The sequence below is a fragment of the Misgurnus anguillicaudatus genome, chromosome 11, assembly GCF_027580225.2.
Source record: "Misgurnus anguillicaudatus chromosome 11, ASM2758022v2, whole genome shotgun sequence".
NCBI classification, from domain to species: domain Eukaryota; kingdom Metazoa; phylum Chordata; class Actinopteri; order Cypriniformes; family Cobitidae; genus Misgurnus; species Misgurnus anguillicaudatus.
The window spans coordinates 7,753,048-7,775,862 of record NC_073347.2 but is presented as its reverse complement, the minus strand read 5'-3'; the positions used below and the strand labels follow the sequence as shown (position 1 = coordinate 7,775,862).

At 37.2% G+C, this 22,815-nt stretch overlaps 2 protein-coding genes across 2 annotated transcripts in view; one reads left to right on the top strand and one right to left on the bottom strand.

Moving 5' to 3' along the window:
* mcu (mitochondrial calcium uniporter) overlaps positions 1-1,409 on the bottom strand; it is a 105,639-nt gene extending 104,230 nt beyond the window's left edge. The window contains exon 1 of the mRNA XM_055170529.2: positions 1,088-1,409. Within this exon, the coding sequence (XP_055026504.1) occupies positions 1,088-1,207 (120 nt within the window). The 5' untranslated portion in view covers positions 1,208-1,409. The remainder of the gene's footprint in view (positions 1-1,087) is intronic.
* A 12,384-nt stretch (positions 1,410-13,793) lies between these two features.
* micu1 (mitochondrial calcium uptake 1) overlaps positions 13,794-22,815 on the top strand; it is a 66,459-nt gene continuing 57,437 nt past the window's right edge. Inside the window, exons 1-2 of the mRNA XM_055170528.2 lie at positions 13,794-13,974; positions 22,207-22,371. Of these exons, the coding sequence (XP_055026503.2) occupies positions 22,208-22,371 (164 nt within the window). The 5' untranslated portion in view covers positions 13,794-13,974; position 22,207. The remainder of the gene's footprint in view (positions 13,975-22,206; positions 22,372-22,815) is intronic.

Genomic DNA, 22,815 nt, shown 5'->3' with positions numbered 1-22,815 from the left:
ATGAGTAACAAATAAAAAGCTATGTTACTGACACGCTTTTCCTAACATGCCAGAGCGCTATTGAGCAATGCGCACTGGAGTTTGCTCAAAGGAAAACCCAGAGGCTTGCCGCTGGAAATGGGAAACACCCGCAGAAAGGAAGGGAGGGTGCGGGAGTCAAGATGAGGAGAGTGACATAATTACACGGAGAACAGAAGTCAACGCGCATGGCTGTGAGCGAGAGTATATCCCGTATTACACATCGATGACTGTAGCTACCCCACGCCGATAAATGGGGAGGTGTTATGGGGGCGTTCACACCGAATGCGTTTATATCGTCCGTCTGCTTTGTTTTTTTATTTTAACGTACGTAGACATGCGTCAGACGTTGCGTTTTCAAGACTGCGCGTCAAGTTCAGAGCAGTGCAACTTTCAAACGAGTTTCTGCTTTGAATCGTTGCTTTAAACGCAACGTCCTGCGTGAACGCCCCAGACCAGAGTTTTGCCGCACTGTCACTCTCTCACTTCGCGTATAGTCGGACACTGCGGAGTCGATCTCACTCACGCGGTCCGTCCAGTTTGGAAAAGCACGAAAGAACGCGGAACCATAAAAAACATTTCAGTGCCAAGTAATCGATCACTCAAGTGAATGAAATCCGCCGTCTTTCAGAGTTGTGCGTACAGCCGGCGTTACGCCAGGTTCAGAGCACTGTTGCTTTCAAGGTTATCCTGAAAAGGAATTGCGCGGAACCCAGAAGCGCGTCCAATCGCTCGCGTTTATTGCAGTGGCATGCGTGCAAACTTGAAATGTAAGGTTAGAGAGATGATCACTGATCAGTCAATCCATGCGTCAACCGGACGCCTCGTAGCTACAGCCAGACTGAAAGTGCAGTGGTTAATGATGCAGCACTGCTGGTCTTCGCTGTGCATTGCACGATGCGAAAAGAAACATCCCGGAAAACATACACTCACGACTCTTCCTTAGCGGGATCTTTCTACATAATCTTCTCCACACAGAGAGGAACCCAACCCCCTTATCTCTCCCTTCACAACCCTCCCCTTGCCCAGAAGCAGCAAACCGAGCTCGGTTTTCTTTTCGGGGACTCACCGTTCTTGTGCTCTGATGGTGTCGATGTAAGGAGACACCAAATGCGGGAAAAACAGAAGAGGCTACGGCTCCACTGCTCCGGGACAGGAGGAGGACAGATCTACACACTTTCGCAGCCATCTCTGGAGTGAAACCCGGCCGAGAGAACGCAAGTGCTGCGGGCGAACCGACTGGGAGTGTTGAAGGAAAGGGAGGGGAATAGGAAGGGCTGTTGGGCTGGGCTAATATTTCATACACACACAACACACACTCGCGAGACACGTTTAAGATTGCTGTAGTTCCGGATTCGAAGCAAAATTTAGAGAGACTCTTGTATTTTTCATTGGTGAAGCTCTGACATAGTTTATCCAGCAAAATTGAGTTTCTCACTCTGAAATCGCGAGTATAAGGAAGTCTGAATACCTCAGTCTCTAGGAAAACATGAAAGTAGCGATGTGATTGGTCGAGCGGTTACCTGCTGAAACACTTTTCAACCAATGAGAGGACGAGCAGCTCTGAAGTTGGTTTTGACAACTTAAAGAAAACGTTAATTACACACCGCTCAACCAATCAGAAAGCGCGGGACGTTTTAGGTCTCTCATGAAAGAAAAATACTAACAGTTTGTTTTTCTTTAACCACACCACATAATAAACTTATCTGAAATCAATTTGTTATTATTAAGATGTCCTTACGTTATATTATGGCAAAAAAATGCATTAATAGGAGTTATGAATAGGCTGCATCAACAAAATAACGGTTACAAAAAATGCAAGTAAATAATGAAAGTGGATTTTAACTAAAGGGTTAAGCTGTTTACTCTGGACAAGAGAAGACTCATAAATGTTTCAAGACTTTAATGTATGTGTGTATACCAGAAACTGACTTTTGTAACCTGCCTTAAGCAATGTTCACTGAAGTAAAACCTGTGACAAATAACCCCAGTCTTCCCTGTGTCACGGTAAGAAATTACAATCTCAGGTTTTCATTATTGTTTATAAACTGCTATAAACATGAAACAGAAGAATTGTATCTAATACCATCATTTCCTAGGCCACCTAACATAACATCCCTCTGTGCCATTCTGTTTCTGTGACATTCATTTCTTTATCTTGGCAACTGATCTGTCCTGTACATTATATAATTATGTCTCTATTATTATTCTGTCCTTCAAATTTGTTGGAACTGATTCAATATACTCTAATAGTCCTCTTCAAACACCAACAGAACACACAGAAGTTCAATCTACTGATACATGCGTCCCCTTTTAAGGGCAGAATTTTAAGTTCCTCTTTGTTTTTGGTTTCAAAAAGACAATGAAACACTGCTGACTGTTTAAGATAGTTGCTGTTCAAAGGGTTGCATACAGTACTGTATGTGTGGTCACACCCTATAGCTTATAAAATGTTGCCACACATGGCAAAGTTCAGCTTATAGGTTGAATGTCCTTGGTAGTGTGTGTTTCTTAATGGGGACATATCATAAAAAATCTGACTTTTTTCATGTTTAAGTGCTATAATTGAGTCCCCGGTGCATTCATCAACCTAGATAATTTGTGAAACAGCAACCCAGTAACTAACAATTCTCTGCAAGCATGTGAAAAATAGGCCATTGAAACTTGGCTCCCCTTGTGATGTCAGAAGGGGATAATATCGCCCCTTAATCTGCACTATCAAACCACGGCACTGCCATTTATTTCATAGATCAGCTCATTTGCATTTAAAAGGACACCCAAAAAACATTTCTGTGCAGATTTTTGCACACACCTACTAAGTGGCAATTTTAAGATGCTATAATAAATTAATCTATATGGTATTTTGAGCTGGAACTTCACATGTGTACTCTGTGGACACCATCTGTTTATTTTACATGTTTAAAAAGTCTTGTAAAATGTCCCTTTAAATATTTATAAATCTAATAGTACAACTCCATTACAATTCAAATGATAATTTATCATGTGATTTTTTTAAGCATAAACTATTAACATTATTTCGACACAGTTACATATATCTCAAACCTAATGTGTATTTTTTCAATGTTAAATTTTATTTATTTTTCTATTTTATGCAAAGGCATTTATACTAATTATACTAAGCTCTGTGTCCCTGATTGGTCAGCTAATCTGTACGTTGTGATTGGCCTGAATACCTCTGACGTCAGTCGGAAATGTGACGCTCCTTACCATGTTTGAAAAATTTGGTCACAATGCAATGCTAACAGGAGTTAAAGCATAATTCCGGTATTTAACACTTTGAGTCTCATTTCTGGTTTGTTTTGGATGAACTACAGTGATGGACACAGAAATTTTGACAATGGGTCGTGTCTTAACTTTTTGACTCATTTAGAAGCGTCTCTTGACTGCTTTAGAATGGAAGTCAATGACCATGCACAAACATGTCATTAAAACAACACTTAACGTTCATTTTCAAAACTGTACTACTCACCGAGTGGTTCGTGGGGTTGGTTGATGATTAAAAACAAATATATTGGCGCAATGTATGATTTCAATCCGTGTTATTTGCTATATTGGAACTATTTTTTCAGATACCTCACAACCGCGTATATATTTCCGCTCTATATTTGAGTCTGAAGCGTTAGCACACTCCCGACCACTTGATGGCGACAACCACTTTGCCGTACAAGGACACTGAACCGAACCCGGTGTCTAGGGTATAGATAGTCACAATCGAGCTCAACTTTAAACCTAAGGCTGGTCACTGAGCCATTAAATATGGGAAAATTTCTTTTGAGAGAAACCGAGCGAAAAAACTACAACCACATGTAAACAGACCCTTTTCCGTTTCCCGGCTGTGGAGTGATATATCAGCGAGCAATGAGTCTTCCAAGAGAAGTCAATGGTCATTGACTTCCATTCTGAAGCAGTCAAGAGACGCTTCTAAACAAGAGTCAAAAAGTCAAGACACGACCCATTGTCAAAATTTCAGTGTCCATCAATGTAGTTCATCCAAAACAAACCAGAAATGAGACTCAAAGTGTTAAATACCGGAATTATCCTTTAACTTACAGGCTGAAGCTAGAGGAATTATGATAATTTCGGTCTTTACTACATCACCAATCCCAGGACGAAAACTATTGCCTACAATCCGTGTGTTTGTTGTAGTCCAAGAAAAGAGATTCATGTTAGAGACGATATCTCGCGTCATCGTTTACTTTGGGGTTTGTAATTTTTGCATATCATTAAAGGACAAGTTCGGTATTTTACACTTAAAGCCCTGTTTTCAGATTGTTTATGATGAAATAGAACAGTTTTGACTGAAATTTCGACATATGCGGCTGCCCCGAGAATTTTTGGGTGTTTGTGTTTCAGCTCCTAACTTTACAATGGGTTTAATGGTGCACTGGAACAATCCTTCCTAAAATGCATTAAACTTTCGTTTACAAAGACGCGAAACCCGCCGAGTGGTCAGGGGTGTTCACTGATATGCTGTCACAGGGATCGCGTTAAAAGATGCTTTCCAACAGTTGTTTTAGCATTCGTTGTTAACTTGTGGACCTATTTTTCCAAACGCCTCACACCCGTACATTCTTCTGTTGAGAGCTTAAATAATAGACACTCCAGCCCAGTTGGTGGCGCTAATCCGCCATTGCCAATTGCACGAATACAAACAAAGTTCCCGGCGCGGAGTAATACCGTACCTCACAGCACAACTAATACAAGTCAATAGAGTTGGCAAAACTAAGATAAAACCTGTTGGAATGCATATTTTGCAGCGATTTCCGTGTGAGCATACCAGTGAACACCCCCGACCACTCGGTGAGTTTCACGTCTTTGTAAACGAAAGTTTAATGCATTTTAGGAAGGATTGTTCCAGTGCACCATTAAACCCATTTTAAAGGTAGGAGCTGAAACACAAACACCCAAAAATTCTCTGGGCAGCCGCATATGTCGAAATTTCTGTCAAAACCGTTCTATTTCATCATAAACAATCTGAAAACAGGGCTTTAAGTGTAAAATACCGAACTTGTCCTTTAACATATACTAATACACACTTACACACAAAAGGAAATGTAAAAACGTGAATCGCACAATAGGTGCTCTTTAAGTTGATCCAACTTTTTTACTTTTTACAGTGTACTTCATAGTATTCTTACCATTCTGACCTTAAATAAATAAAACCAATAAAGCAGATACCGATATTCAGTTACGTGGAATGACATTTACAGATATTGATATTTGCTTTTTCTCCTTGTTTTGAAATATTATTTTGTGAAGTGCAGAGCATACAAAGTGCAATGCATACAATGCATACGCCGATGTACGATAGTTTATAAAATTACTAGATATATAGATAAAGATTATAGGCCAATACATCGGTGCATCCCTATAATATATACTTTATTACAGTTCTTAGTTTTGTTTATTTCATGATAAAACAACAACAACAATTGGTTTAATCAAATCAGGTCTATTCTAATAGAAAACCACCAAATCCTAATCCTGTCATATAGACTTTGCTTTGCTACAGTAAACAAGTGATTATTTACAGATGGCAATTAGTATTTCAGTACATCATGTGCGTTTAACAGCTGTAACATTAATGCAGTTTGTGAACTTGGGCCATGTGATTGCCGAGGCTAAAAAAAGACACAGTTTTCCCCTCACACCTGTTGCTGAGTCACAGACCCCTAAAGGCCCATTCCTAACAATGACTGCTGCATGAAAACATGGTTGATTTCCTGATTCTCTGCCTACAAGTCTCTACAGACCACTCCTCCTGTTGCTATGGGAGGTTGTCATGCAAATATCTGAGCCAATTCTTCTTAAAACACCTAATAAGTCTTATCAGTGAGTCTGCATGATTTACAGGCAATAAACCCAAAAGATAAGACAAAACGATAAAACCAAACTGAATGAAGGACTTTAGAACTGAAGTATATGTGCTTTAAAGGAAGTTAGATTATAGAACTGAAGCAACCCCATATTATCTATGGGCAGTGCTCACTATCACCCACCCGTTCATACAGTATACACATACTCAAACTAACATATCTGTACAATAACTTTCACAAAAGAAAAAATAATAATACAATCTCATGGCGATTTGTACGTTTTTTACGAGATGGCTAATTCAAAATAGTTTGTACGATCACATTCGTACACTTTTGTATGGTTTGCTTTCGCCCCTGTGATGATGGGGTTACAGGCATGACTGATGGAGATGATTTATTATTGGTTTTTTCTAATAACTGTACATTTTTGTACAATTCACTTCATACAAATTTATACGAATTAGCTTAAATACGTACAAATTCTCTTGAGATAACACTTGAAATGGGCTACGAAGGCCAAACTGTGTGAAAGTGTTAGATTTATCTGTAACAATGAAATGAACAAATCACAATTCAGTATGACATATATTATGTAATTGCTGTCAGTATTTACCATAGACTGTAAAAAAAATATGGGCGTAGTGTCCGTGACATCACCCATTGGTTTGTGAAGATTAAAGGAACAGTATGTAAGAAATGTATATCAATTAATCATAAAATGGCCCTGATATGTCACTAGACATTAAGAAATCATTTTCATTTCAAATACTTATATCACTGACAACAGTGGTCTGGCCAGAATATTGTCATTTAAAAAGTGGAGTTGCAGCCCTCAACTGATGTTTATGTTTTCATTTTGTGTATTGCCCACTAGTTGTGTGATTGCAATACCAGTTTTAGCCACAAGTTTTGTTATTGCAATACCAGTTTTGGCCACAATCCTACATACTGTTCCTTTAAATTAGGCGGTGCCTGCCGTCGCCATCTTGGCCGCGCGTCACCGCGAATCACTCGGGGAAAACCGAAAATGGGTAATAAGGCGGGATATGGGTGAAGCTGAAGTGGTTGGTTGCTGAAACCACGCCCCCCTAGCTAGATTCTAGTGACAGCAGTGGCCGTTCACCCCTCACTCAAGTGGCCACGCCCTTAATTATGCAGAAGTTTAAGGCTTAATATAATTTAAATGGAGGAGTCACAAAAAAAAATTCACCCCCACATAGTTGTCATGAATGGCAAAATTAGCTTTACAGAACAAAAACACTTTTTGTACCTGGCTGTAAAAATATTATTTTCTACTGTAAAGTTGGGCATTTTTAACATGGAGGTCTATGGGAATTGACTCCCTTTTGGAGCCAGCCTCAAGGGGCCAGTCAATGAATTGCAGTTTAAGTCACTTCCGTATTGGCTTCATCAAAGGCCCTGTCCCAAATGGCACACTCCGGACTTGTGGTCCTCCTCAGAGTCCACACTTTGATGACATCATGTAGTGCAGACCTTAGGGACCCTTGACATGAGTCCACGAGGGCGCACTGGGGTGCGTTCCACTCCAGTTTTAGACACACACTCGCGGACTTCCCTAAGCACTTCCCCTCAGGGGAATCCCTGTCGCCATTTTAAAGTGCGTTCCACTTCGTCAAGTGGACGAGGAAAGTTTGTATGGACAGACCCTCGCTCCCTCGATTTTGACCGAGGGAGCGAGTCAGCTTCATATATACACTTCATGCAGCTTCATATCCCACAATGCAGCACGATTGTGACGTCACTTCAGCAACTCGCGCTTTGCACATGGAGGGGGTGGTCTCCACTTTCCATGTGATCAAGGGCTTAGGGCGATCCATTTGAACCCACTTCAAGTGTTCTAGCAGTAGTGGGCACTCGTACAACGTAAGCAATGACGTACATCCGAGTGAATGAGACTGAGGGAAGTTAGCGAGGGAAGTTCATAAAAAACGAACTGGAACGCAGGGCTGGAGTTGTATTTCGGGACAGACTCGAGCGTCACGGCGGAAATAGGAATTGAAGTTGCCCATCAATCTGAACTATTACCATCCGTCGTCTGATTGCTCTTTCGCAAGGACTTCTGGTTTGGAAAAATTGCGCGAAGCCTGCTGCAGTTCGGGCTCCGTGGAAGACCGCATCAAGGGTGCAAATGGGGGGCTGATGAGCACACTTTGGAGCATAAAAATGACAGATGGGACACCCTACGGACTCGTAGACTAAGCTAGAATTGGCAATTTAAGGCCACGAGACCGAAAGTCCACATGAAGTGCGCCATTTGGGACAAAGCCAGAGAGATTGGAAGGTTGCCCCTCGGTATTTACCTACTTTACATACATTACATTTACATTTAGGCATTAGCAGATGCTATTATCCAAAGCGACTTACAAAGATTAGGAAACAATAATAAGCGATGTGTCATAGGGAGGCAAAAGAACAAAATGTGCTTATAACAACAACAAAAGAGTTTTCACTATTCTGAAACAATACCTGTTGAGAGAAAAAGAAAGAGGTTTCTTTACTGAAAAAAGAAAAGAGAAAAAATGCGGTCAATATCTATGTCAAGTATTTTTGAAAGAGATGAGTTTTTAATTGTTTTTTGAATGTTGCAAGAGATGTGGCAGACTGGATTGCAATAGGAAGGTCATTCCAACTGCAGGAAAAAGTGAAGGAAAATGTAACAAGGTGCCGCTCATTTGCTGAACGTAAGGTGTTCTTACAGTGACCCCACTGAAATCAGTTTTCTAACTCTACTTTATAAACAGCATTGGTTTCAACCTTAGATGACCCACTCACTGATGATCTGATATTGCACCCAAAAATGCCGGGTGCTGACATATTGTAGCCTAAGTTGCAAGTCACTATCTGATTGGCTGGCTTTACAGAACAACAAAGAGCACACAGGTCGTAGCATATTCAGGTTTTGGTTTTGGTGTGAAGTACCAAGTTGAAGAAATAGTAGAATTGTAATCATTTATACGTACCCTTGTTACCACAATTTTATATTTTACTGAAAAAATGCTGTGTTTTTGCTGTAATACAATGTGTTTGCGTGGTTTAAAAACACATACCTTCCACACACATTATTGTTGCTTCTCTATGCCCTGCCTCCCTAAAACGCGTTGATTTTGTACAAATCGTTCTAAAAAGCTCAGTGTCCTCTTATTGGCCAGCTAACCAGATGTTGTGATTGGCCTGCATACCTCTGTCGTCACCTGGAAATGTGATGCTCCTTACCATGTTTGGAAAGTTCGGCTCCCAATGCAATAATGACAGGAGTTAATATCGTCTTTACTATCTTATTAATACGAGCCAAATTTGATCCAAAAAATGCAGATGACCAAGCTGATCGATCAACTTTAACAGCAGGGCTTGAGCAGAACATAACAGTAAGGTAAGGAAACTAAAACATAAAACCATGTCTGCAATTTGCGATCGTAGAAACAACAAACAACAAGCGCTACTTTGCACTGCACAAGACTTGTGTTTGAGTCATAGTTAAGTGAGTAGTAAATATTAAAACATTGACTACTTACAGGCTGTGAGTCAGAAGCGGGTGAATTATGATAATGATCGTTGTGTCCACAATCTATGTGTTTGTTGTAGACCAAGAAAAGAGATTTAAGTTTGAAACGATAACTCGCATCAATATTTACTTTTGGATTTATACTTTTTGCATATCTTAAACATGAACTAATACACACTTACTGTACACACCAAAGGTAATGTAAGATTGTGAGCAGGTGCTCTTTAAAAAATTTAAAGGGGCCATGGCACAAGACTTTTTAAGATGTCAAATAAATCTTTGGTGTCCCCAGAGCACATATGTGAAGTTTTAGCTCAAAATACCATGTAGATAATTTATAGGTGTGTGCAAAAATGTGCCGTTTTGGGTGTGTCCTTTAAAATGCAAATGAGCTGATGAAATTTAAACACTGATCACAATAATTGTGGTTTGTTGCATTTAAAACTCAATTGTGCTTTTCTCTGTACTACATGTCAGTGCTGTGATTGGATAGTGCAGATTAAGGGGTGGTATTATTATAATAAGAGCTCCTTATGACATCATAAGGAGAGCCAAATTTCAACTACCTATTTCTCATGTGCTTTTAAAGTATACTAATAAAAGTTACTGGGTTAATCTTTTTCACATTTTATAGGTTGATAGGAGCACTGAGGACCCAATCATAGCACTTAAACATGGAAGGAGTCAGATTTTCATGCCATGGCCCATTTAAAGTAGGCAGAGCCATGTACTTAGTCCACACAATCTACAACAATTCTTCTTTTGTGTTCCTAAGAAAAAAACAGTTTTGAAATTGTATGAGGGTCAATGAATGATAAGACAGTTTTCATTTTCGAGTGAACTGTTTTAACCAGATAAACAGAACGTAATCAGTATTACACTTGTAATTTTCCGCTTTCCTGTAAATCTAAACTAAAGTGAAAACACATTTTGAATGGAATCTGTACACTGTAAAAATTACTTTGCTGCCTTAAAAAATTTTTTATTGAATCAACTCGGATTTACAAGTCATTTCAACTTACTATTATTTATCTTGACTATAAGTTATTATAACTACAACTTATAAAATTAAGTTGACTTTTCTCAACTATATTTTATAAGTTGTGACAACTCATCTCTGTTGACATGACTCGTAAATCTGAGTTGATTTAACAAAAAATTACAGTGTAGGTGTTTTGCTAAAACAAATTCTGAGGTTTGGTAAAGAAAGCAGAATGTTTACATTTAAGGGACATCAGTATAGCATTGAGCATTGTCTTGCAAGCACTTTAACAAATTCCTAAACCACCTTTAACAACACCACCAACAATAACGTCCCATTTCAAGGTCAAGTTCCCAGAATGCAGTCAGGTGTCAACAAGAGCGGGCGTAAGGACTAATAACCACAGCGACACAAAAACATTTGTCAGCACCTGATAAATGCACCACTCCCAAGGCTCAGCACTGAACCAAGAGAAAAAGACAGTGAACGCCCAACACCCTTCAGTTAGCCAATATGAAACATTTATCCACAACACATGTAGATGAAAGAATTGATCTATTAAAAAGCACACATTTCTTTCTGGTACATGAGTTGCCCTTCCTCTCGTGTTGGGCAGGACGCATACGCGTGCACAAGAAATCTGAACCAGCATTACTCGTTCTGTTGGAAACCACACACCCTCAGTTACAGTAGCAACCTTGGCTGTAACCTGACTCAGGTTCTTTCATTCATTCATACACACACACAGATGAAAGATATAAACAGCAACAACAACTTCCCTGCCACTATGAAGATAGCATCTACATTGCACCCTTGTTTAACTTCAAGTGAATAACACTCTTTTTTGGAGCGTGTATTCTACATGTTCTCAATATGTCCCATCATAATTCAGACATGACTAGTTTTAAATGAAAAATGGCAAATTGAAAAATGTATAATTGAATGTACATTGTCCTATAATACTTTGTTTCTAAGCATTAGTCAGTCCCAAAATAGCAAACAACAGTCTAAAGAGTAGCTATACAAAACCTAAAATGTCCATACTTTGAAACTGAATGGTATAGGGGCTTTCCACAATAGGCCAACTGGGCAGAAACCCAGCATTGAATTGAATTGAATTAAAATAAATTGAATATTGTAATAAGTTTATAAATGGCTGACTGATTACTCTCTTGAATCTACTTAAATAAAATTGAGAATGAAAGAAACATATATGCAGATTTGTTGATATACAAAAATGGGCTTAAATATGAGATGTCTCCAGTCTGGCCATACTTTGTGAGAAGAGTCAGTTGCCTGTTGTTATTTTCGCACAGCATGAATAGATTGCAAGTGCACTAAAGTCTGAATATATCATGCTTGGCTATAAATATTAATATATTTGCAAAGGCTCAATAACTGCAACATATTCAGTAGACATCATGCTGCCTACGGCCATGCAGAGGTAATCCAATATGCCCTGACATGACCATATTTCCTGCATATATCATAATAAAATTAACTTAAAAGAGTTGATCAGATATTTACTATTTAAGCTTTGCAATTAGTTTTAGTTATTGGACCCCGTCAAATTATATGACAAACACTTCATCTGCCTGTGATGACACTGGAAACGGAAACCAGAAGCAGGATAAAAGAAGTCATCCTCCTTTGGCCAAAAGCTTTTTTGCTTTATTGGGTCATTGGTGTGTGTGTGTCAGGCATATTTTGTATAATACCCAAATAAAGCTACCACATTTTCTGTCATCCATGCTTATGGGCACCTACTGTATAGGGAAAATGGGAAAAATCCATTTCACACTTTTTAGGATTCATAATCAGCATCTTAAAGTACCAATATTATGCCAAAAATAAATCTGATTTCTGTGAAAACAGTAAGCTGAATTAGTGCTACAATGTGCTTACAAAAACATTTAAAAAAGCATTTGGGTAAAGTTAACAAGTTAGTCAGTGGGTGTGGGCGGGGCTTTGTTAGTGTGACATCACATTAACAAGAGAATCAAAACAATATCACCAACAATTGGTAATTTCATTACATTTTAATTTGTAAGGATACAGAATTGACCTAAAGCATATTGTTTTGTGAACTCGCAATATAGTGTTTCATGTGACTCGATCCAATAGGCTAACAGACATATTATTTAGTGTGTTATGGCAACAAATAGCCTGGTGATGAAGCCAAGTTGCACAATGAAATTGCAGGTTAGAAGACTAAAACATCTTTAAAATGTTTTCTTTTCAAAAAAATCTAAGATAATAGTTTGCATGGAAGGACCCTCATACCAAGCCTGCTCAGATCCTCTTTCATGGTTGGTTGATCCAGAGTGGATATTTGCCAAACTATTTTGCCGGGAGTGTGTGTGAAAAGACTGGGAGACGAATTATACTGTATGATGAAGCAGGACAGGGAGGGAGAGTCAAAGAATGAGACGGGGCAAGAGAATAAAGAATGAGAAGAATTTAACAAGTTGAAACATGTACAGGAGGATCAAAAAAATTAGCATGTTTCTGGTCTTTATTTCAAATGTTCTACTTTGCGCTGGTAGAGATGCCTCTTTATATCAATTCCTATGTTCATCATAACCAAATACATTTTATTTTAAAACACAATTGTTCTCTAAAGTGTCTGATTTAATAATGATAGATATTATTATTTTTTTTTTTAGAAAAACATATACACTGTAAATAAAATGCAGCATTAAGTTAAAACAACTTGATTTTGCAAGTCAATTAACCTTATATTTTAAGATTTGATTAAAAAAAGTTGACTGTTAAAACAAGTTGAAACTGTTTACTTTAATTTGTTAAGTTACATCAAAATATATGTAGATTTTTTTTATAGTGTACACATAATAGCAGGTAACGCTGTTTAATTGGTTAACGCATGTTGCTTAGTGGACAGAAATTAACCACAAAGTCACCAAAGTGTCTTGAGAAGCTGGTTTAACTGGATTTAAACACGCAAATCTGATCACATAAACAATCTTTACAGTGTTGTGTGTAAGGAAGTTGTTGTCAAACTTGTTATACAATACAATTGTTTGATCACCATATTCATATATATTCATATAGAATCTGACAAGTACAATAAGACATATACAAATAAATATCCATCCATCCATCCATCCATCCATCCATCCATTCATTCATTCATTCATTCATTCATTCCATTCATTCACCCATATATCTATCAACTTTAAACCAGCCATTTACTATTTAGATAAACTAGTTCTATTTACTCTTAATAAAAACTTACACTAATGTCAAAAACTACACTTCAGTTGCTGTCTTCAAGCACATCGGACCTAAACTATTTCACTTCATGCGGCAGAACAATCGGCACATTACATCAAAAAACCGCGAGAGCGATTAGAAAGCACAGTTCTCGCGGTACTCTGACGTCATTCGCCCATCGGTTAGCGCAGCGCCGCCTAAAGTCGAACACACCTCTTGTGTTTACATGGCGTAGGGAGGGCCTCGAGACAGTAGACGCGGAACTTTAGCGCAGAAAGTAGACACGACACTTATTCAAGGATTATCGGAGGCACATCTTCATCATTCTCTTGGGATATAACCCGTACAGGACGTTATTTGGTTTCGTCAGAAGTCTGAGAGTGAGTATATGAGCTGCACCGATCGCTTTAACACATCTGACAGCTAGAGTCCGAGCTACTGCAGCTAGCGAGGATAAGCTCTGTCTGTGTTTAGATAGGTGGGCTTAAATCAACTGATCGAATAAAGTATTACTGTTTAGGACGGTAATAAATGTACATTTACGGTTGTTAGACTCCATATTTCACAGTTTATTAATTCTGGGAAAAACAGTTTAAGCATGGGGTGTGTAGCTCCTAGAACTGCGTCGCGTTCGCGTAATGATCCTGATGCTGCATGTAAACTGCAGATCATTTATTACATAGAACTGTCTGGACCATAATGTCTGTGCGTGAAAGTAGTCGTCTTTACAAAGATCTCGTACAGTATAAACAATATGTCATCTTTTTTTCTGTTTCTCTGCAGTAAATGCATCTGTGTTGGTTATTGTGCTTGATGCATAGACGCATCTTATTTTTTAAGACTCTCTAGGTTTGTAACTTAGTTTGTTTTAAAGAGAGAAGTTTAGCCATCGTTTTACTCTCATATTTTATAATGCATTTCAAAACAGCAATGTGATGATAAACACTGGTAATTGCATTATACTTTTAAGTACCTGGCTTGGAGTACCATTATGTAAATTCATAAATAGATACCATGAACTGTCTCGTGGTCTACAAAACATATTAGTGCTATTTAAAAATGCACTTTGAAAAATGTATTACTAATAATTGTTTTTTATTAATACAAAGATTATTAATAAATATTTAGTCTTCCTAACTAACTATTATTGTGGGATGTTGTTTTGCTTTTTTGCCATAATATTCATAAAACTGCATAATTTAGTATAGTAGCATACAAATATAACAATAAGAGTAAAGCCTGCTCTGAGCTTGTTTACTCTTAAACTTTAAATTGCATACTGTATTATATATTACTATTATTAGATATTACAGTACAGTATATGTTAGTACTAATAAAAACAAAACACAGTGTTTTGTAAACTCTGTTCACCATATGCTATATTAAGATCACTACAGCAACACAGTATTTGATGTTTTACTTTGTTGTTTTAAAAGTATATACTTATATCAAATTAGATGATTGCAACACACTTTCAATTTTTTGGGACACTTAAGTGTTTACCACAGAGAACTATTATATATTTTTTTCTAATAGCACATTAGGGCACCAAAGACAAACGTGTACATTTTCCTCCCAATTTATTTACTGTGCAGGTTTTTATCTGTGCCTTTGTTTAGCCTTTTTTGCTATATTTTGCACTTTATAGCACACATCACATACATTCTCATCTACATGTCTTCTGCTCTTCATAGTAAACCTTTACTTGCATCTTTAGATGAAGCAATGAATGGTGTGGCAAGGTTTATAAATCAATTCTTGAGCTCATGCCACAATATTCATTACAGACAATCACATTTCTGCTTGGAAAGCCCACATATATTGGTTTGAAAAGCTCAAAATCCTTCTAATTTATTTTTGGGGAACATTGTTTTCTGATAAATCTGTTGGCACATTGATAAGCAGTGACCTATTCTTGCTTTTAATAACTAGGCTTATTTGCAGGTCTTTATGTACTGTAACAGGATTGCTTCACTTGTTTCACATGGTTGTAGCTTATTTCAGATGTATAGCTTCAAAGTGCTGCTTTGGGTCAAAAGTATGCAAAATTAGAGCTGTTGCGATTGGTCGATAGAATCAATGGCGTCAACGCTGCTAATTAGTCAACATCAATATTTTAAGTCGATTCCATTATTTTTCCTTTTAAATTTTGTTCTCACGCTAAAATAACAACTGCTTCCTCCACACCACTAGTAGGCACGAATTTTATGTCCATCGCCGTGTCCACCAGCCGGCTCAGTACAGGTTTCAAAGATGAATGTCAAACGAGTTAGTTTGCAAAAAGTTTTTAAAGGCTGAAGGGGTCTAAAGTATGGGAGTTCTTCAGATTAGCAGGTAATAAAAGGCTGGTTTGTAATCTCTGTAATGTTTTGTTAGCATATCACAGCAGTACCAGCTCGATGAATGAACATGAATGAAAACGTCTGGGTAGGGGTGGGCGATAAATGACCTGCGATTCTCATGCGTATCTCGCCGGTTTTGTGATTAGTAGTAAATCACTATGACCTGCTTTCAGATGAAGCGGCATTTACTACACCGAGCCGTATTTCACTGAGAAGCTCTGCAAAATACGAAATACGTCCTGCACTTGGTTTTTTTCCACAGTGTCTGAAGTTTGCTAATTATCTGTGATTTCTCTCTCTAGTAACCATGCACATGCATTTTAGTTTTTGAAATGATCATAAGGAGCGTGTGATGCGCTGTTCTGTCGTACTGATGAATGATCTCAGCTTTAGTGCGGATAGTGATGAGCTCCCTGATATCTGCTTCAGTCCAGTATGCCAGTGCCTATTAAGAAAGCAGTGCGGTTGATCCTCACCTGCATTTGACTCCGGCTGATTTTCACTTGACTCTTAACTTCTCCCTTGTTGCACTGGCCGGCAGAACCTTATTTCAGAGCCGTGTGGCTGTTTGGTCCTGTAGAAAGCTGATTTCAGGTTTAAGTGAAACTCAAAGTGATGTGGTTGTTGTTGAAATAAGCGATTGGTGATAGAAGTGAAGCAAGTTTAAAAAACTCCCTTTCAGTAAATGAATTTGGGAGTCGGAGGGTCTCTAGCCAATTGAGTAGTCCTGGCTGTAAGATACTATAACAGAGCTGTTGTTGGCCTCAGCCATAAAAAACATCTTCTGCCTGGAAGCTGACTGTACTACCCAATTATACATCTCATTTTAATATCTACATTTGTTTATTATGTGTTCAAAACCCATGGTTGGTAGTTTAAAGGGATGGTTCACCAAAAAATTAAATAATTTTATCATTCAGTCACATTCATGATTTTCTAAACCTGCATGACTTCTGCATATGATTGCATTTGACTTTTCTGTGGAATACAAAAGATGATATTTTGAAAAACGTTGATAACCAAAAATTGGCCCTTTATTGACTTCCATCACATGGTCACAAAACCACAGAGACATTTCTCAAAATATCTTCTTTTGTGTTCCACAGAAGAAAGAGTCATATACAGGTTTAAAATGGTTTTTATTTTTGGATGAACAGCCTTTCTTAAAGAATGTCTGTCACTTACATTTATTACTGAACTGTGTCTCCATTATCTGTAAAGGTTAATGTTGAGAAAAAATATTAGTTGTCTATCTAAATGAGATATTTGGCCTTGTATGTCATATATTATCAAACACAAATTTGCCAGGTTTTCTTTGTTGGCAAACCTGAATGTGAAGACCTTTTAATGTCTAAGACAAGGAACAATATTCTGTTATTAAAAAGCACATTATTTTGTGTATTTGGTGTAATTCAGTGTGTTCACGTGGTTTATTGTTAAAAACGCATTATTTTTCACATGCTGTACATTATTGTAGCTTCTCTATGCCCCTCACTTTAAGAATGGCTGGGTTTTTTGACCCATGTTAGGTAAATATTGGACAAAACACGTGCTGGGTTAAAAAAAATGGTATGGAACCATGGGGTATAATAACCCAGGAGTTGGGTTAAAACAACCCAGCATTGGGTCGATTTTAACCCAGCGGTCTGTCTAATATTTACCCATTATGGGTCAAAAATAACCCAGACATTTTTAGAGTGCTCCTTTCTGTAACGCGTCGATTTGTGCAAAGCTCATCGTTCTGAGAAAGCGCAGTGTGATCCGATTGGCCAGCTATCCAGTGCGTTGTGATTGGCCGAATACCTCTGCGTCAACAAAAATGTGACCATGTTTGGAAGATGAGCTCCCAAAGCAATAGTGAAAGCCATGAGATAATATCGTCTTTTATACCTTGTCAATACGAGCCCGAATCTGATTGATCAAAGTTGATCAATTAACTTTTCCTTGGAAGGCCAATCAAAGTACTTTGCCTACAGCACGGGATACACTGCACGATTTTTTCAGTTTTTAAATACATTTTATTATATTATAAATTGATTTTGCAAACTTCATTATATCACATATTGCATATCGTATTATTTGGAAAAATTTTGCATATCACATTTTTATTTAATATTGTGCACCTCTACTTTTAAGTGCTTTAGAAACCTACTTATTTTTGAATAATCATAAAGCAAAGCTGATACTGTGTTGCAGTACTGTACTGTAATACTGTCACCTTGTGAATAGTGACAGATCCTTTGTAACAAATGAATAGTTGAAATATATATTTTTGTGTGATGTATTGTGATATTTTTATGGTGAAATCCACTTAGACTTTAAAAAATACAAAGGGGCTTTTAAAAAATCACTAGCACATTGACTGTTCTACTGAAAATGTGATCATAAGGTTGATCTAACACTGATCACTGTAATAGTGGATTCTTTACATTTAAGTTTCCCTTATTAAGATCTGCTTTGACTCCCACGGATTTTTAATAGTTCATAATTACGTTTAAACTGTGCATAATTATATTAATAACGTTGTAATGGTCAGAGCCAAAACCTTATTTCATATAAAGTGTTTGTTGAAAAGCTTGAGCCAATAGCAGGTGCCAGATAAAACCCACTTGGGTTTTATTGAGTTAATGCAGTTTCTGCTCCGTTTGAATGCTTCTGCAATGCTTCCAGCCAAAGTCCCGCTGTCCTAAGCCCCGGAGACCAAAGTCCCATCATTCTGCAATGTCACGCACAGGCGCTCATCCCAATTAGCATGTAATGCTTTCACTCTTATTATGTTCTGCTGAATCAGGACCTCAATCAAACGGCAGTCAATACTGCAAAATGGACAGATGTCTCATCCTGTCTCCGCAGACCATTTGGCTTCCTTTCTTAAGAACAAGAAACAGCACTGAGGGATAGCTCACCATTCACCGTCTGCTTACAGTTTAATTTGTGTAAAACAATAAATTGGTAGTTTTCAATCGAAAATGAACAGATGCTGGTTCAGGAGGGATTTGGTGTATTGACAGAAGAACATTGCAAATTTCATGTGTCTCAAAATCTGGAGGACTGGCGTAAATAAAAGCCTCCAAAATAAAAACTGTGTACATCAATAACACTAAAATGACTTGTATGCATGTACTACACTACAGTTTTCAAGTCTAAAGTGTTAGATTCTTTTGATCGCCAGTTTTTTGTATTATTTAACAGTAAAATTTATTTCTGTTTTTTATTTTGTCTATTTAAAGTCAAACTCAAAACACACAATGATTAATAATTTTAAATTATTTAAAGTAGAGATGCACCGATATATCGGCCGGTGATGCGGGGTTTGATCCAAAATGAGCGGGTGCCTGCGGTTACGAGTCATCCAAAAATATTTATTAACTATTAACTATTTTAAACAATTACTACTTTTAAAAAATGCGGGCCAATAAGCAGGTCGGGTACAATATATTTTCTTTTCGGTCCAAGTTGCGGACAGGTAAGTTGAAAAAGTTGGTCGCTGCGAGTTGTTTATACATTGACCCGCGCATCACTGATATCAGCCAATAATTAGTATAGGTCGACAAAAGCAAATTTTAACACTATTATAAATAAATCCATCTATATTCGTTTATTCAGACTGATATCTGCAGATACAGATGCCGATCTAAAGAAACATCAGTGTCACATTCAATATTAATGGTCATTAAATGAATAAATAAATGAATGCATGTTAATATAACCATCAAACTACCGATATTCATTTAATGACCATTAATATTGAACAATACACTGATGTTTCTTTACATTAGCATCTGTATCTGCAGATATCAGTTTGAATAAACAAATATCAGTGGGTTTTTTATATCGGTGCATCTCTATTTGAAAGGCATTTATTTTTTGAAAAAAATATATTGCACTTGATGATAGGACATTGTGTTAAAAAACTGTTAAATCGATTAAAAAAATGACAATGAGCAATTTTAGCTGCTCTGTCAAGAATTTACTGATTAAATGATTCAGTCAGAGCGAGTGACCAGTGTTCAATGATTCAGTGACCCTTTTGAAGTGAAGTCATTAAATTGTTCACATCTAATATAAAATAAGCCAGAAACTGTGCTTGTGTGACAAATGGCAGACTTTAGCATTAGAATTTTGGAAACGACTGTCAATACTTTCTGGGGTGGTTTCCCGGACAGGGATTAGCTTAAGCCAGGACTATGCCTTAGTTTAATTAGGAAATATAACTAGTTTGAACAAACATGCCTTACTAAAAACATTACCTGTGTGCATTTTGAGGGAAAACAAGTGGCACTGATGTATTTTAAGATATGTCAGTGCAAGTTGTTTTCAGTTTGGACAGCTCTAACATTTATTTTAGTCTAGGACTAGTCTAATCCATGTCCTGGAAACCGCCCCTCTGTGTATTTGTGTAGTAAACTTCTTGTAAAAGGGCACACTGTTTAAAACCATTACAAAAATGCAAATTACACACTTCTGCTGCCACGGTAGATTTAAAGGACATAAAACTATATTTGCACAGTTTTTAACACAGTATTAACTAGGGCTGGGCGATATGGCAAAAATGTGATCTTGAAAAAAAAATCCATATTGACCGATAACGATATATGATTTCGATATAAGATGCTAATGCTTCCAGTTTTAAAAGAGTATGCCAAAAATGACTGAAGCCACAAAAATAAGAGGGTTCATTAAATAAAATTTTAATCTGCGCTAAACCACTTCCATATAACAGAATTTGTGCTACCTTTTTTGTCCACAATTTCATCATCTTTGGATAATTATGTATAACATATAACATATTTTGCCCCACATGACATCATTTACTTTGTACTGTGTGTATTGTATTTATAGACTTAATGTGTCAACACATTTTGTTTCTATTAATATTTAAACTATCAGTAGTTTAAATTGATATTTTAGTGCGTTGAAGTTGAATTTTTGTAGTGGAGTATACTATATACTATATATACTATACTATATATACTATATTTACTAGAGAAATATTTTATTAGGGTATCTGTACTTTTACTCAAGTTCTTAAATTCTGTACTATGTCCACAACTGATTATTCTGAAATTAAGTTCAGTCAGTATTTTACATTACAAAAAGTTATCATTTATATTTTTAAATTAAAAAGTGAAATATTTTATTTAAATATAAAAACCGTTTGACAATTTAGTCATTTGTATCTGCCAAATTCACTTCTGTAGCTGACACCACTGAGAATGAATAATGCAGCAGTTTACAGTGAAAAGAACGGTTTGTTGTTGTACTAAATTATTTACACAGTCTAGTGCCAGATTGTCATTATTAAAAATAATAATAATAATACATTTTTTTTATAAATAAAGATAAGGAGTCCACTTGTGTCAGCCTACACTATTTACTGACAGCAGTGTATGTGTAAGGGATTTGCTGCAGTACAGATCCATGACGTGGTCACGCACTGTTGAAGTAGATTTTGAAAGGCTTTTGTGCTGCTCAACAGTGCAGAACGTTATAAAGAGAAGTATACTGTCCTTGGGCCTTTAATGTAAGCGGTAACACTTTATAATAAGGTTGTATTAGTAAACATTAGTAAGTGCATTAACTAATATGAACAAAATATGAACATTATAGTTTTCAGCATGTATTAAAGCTTCTCATTGAGCTTTTCTCATTTTTAAATAAAGAATGAACTTTTTATACAATAATGTTTAATGTAGTAGGATGGGCAATGAATGATTTTTTTATCTTTTAGTTCATTGCCTGAAATTAGGGATGCACGATATATCGGCCGACATATCGTTATCGGCCGATAACTGCTTATTTTTAATATTATCGGTTATCGGTCTGATAGCAAAATAAGGCCGATAAATGAAAGCCGATAAATGATGGATTATTTTGGTTTGTTGAACCACTTCACTTGCTCATTGCTGGCCATGTGGAGTTTTGATTGGTGCTTTCTGTGACATAGCACAAAGATGACACATGTTGCGGGCTTAAGAAGAGCATGCTAGTCTAGCGCAAAGACAAGATGTCCGGGCTCTAGGAGTTTTTCATTGTGAAAATAATATGAATATTTATCGGCCTATATATATATCGGTTATCGCCTCCCAACTATAAAGAGTTATCGGTATCGGCCAAAATTTCCATATCGGTGCATCCCTACCTGAAATATTTCTTTAGTAATTTAATTTTGTTATGAGTCAATCAGTGCACTTTTTGTCGATTGATAATTGAGGTTCTGAATTAAGCTATTATTTGTGTTGTAATATCTCTCTCTTTTTCAACTTGCAGTATGTACCGCTTTCGGGCACTGACAGCTGCCACCATCGGGATGGTGCAGTTGTCAAGACGACATCATGGCAGTGCGTTCCGTTCCTATCAGCGGCGTAGAGTGATGCTGGCCGCCCTGGCGGGTGTGACGGGCATCACGACCAGTGCTGGACTTCTGTGGACGAGGTAAATACATACAGCACCATACAAATCTTTCAAACATATTACAGCAACTGCCATTTCTTTACGTGCTTTTTATTTGATGCTATTATTACGCTAAACAATACAAATCAGCAGATGCCCAATCAAGCGGAATACTAGTATAATACAAAAATGAGCAGACAAAAACAATTTGGGACGAAACGGTCATATTTGTATTGTGATGTGCTTGAATGTTTTAATTCAGAGGTGTTTTGTAATATTATTCTTATTAGTGAGTTTCATTTAAATCTTATTTTCGTGGTTTCCTTTGATTTTGGAGAAAGCTGTGACCAACACACAACAATTCACCAACAGACCCTTTGGGGAAAATACTATAAACTTATTAAGGGCTTATTTATGTAAAGGGCACATATTATGCAAAATCCACTTTTAAAAGTATGAAAGTGCATAAACAAAACCACCCTACAA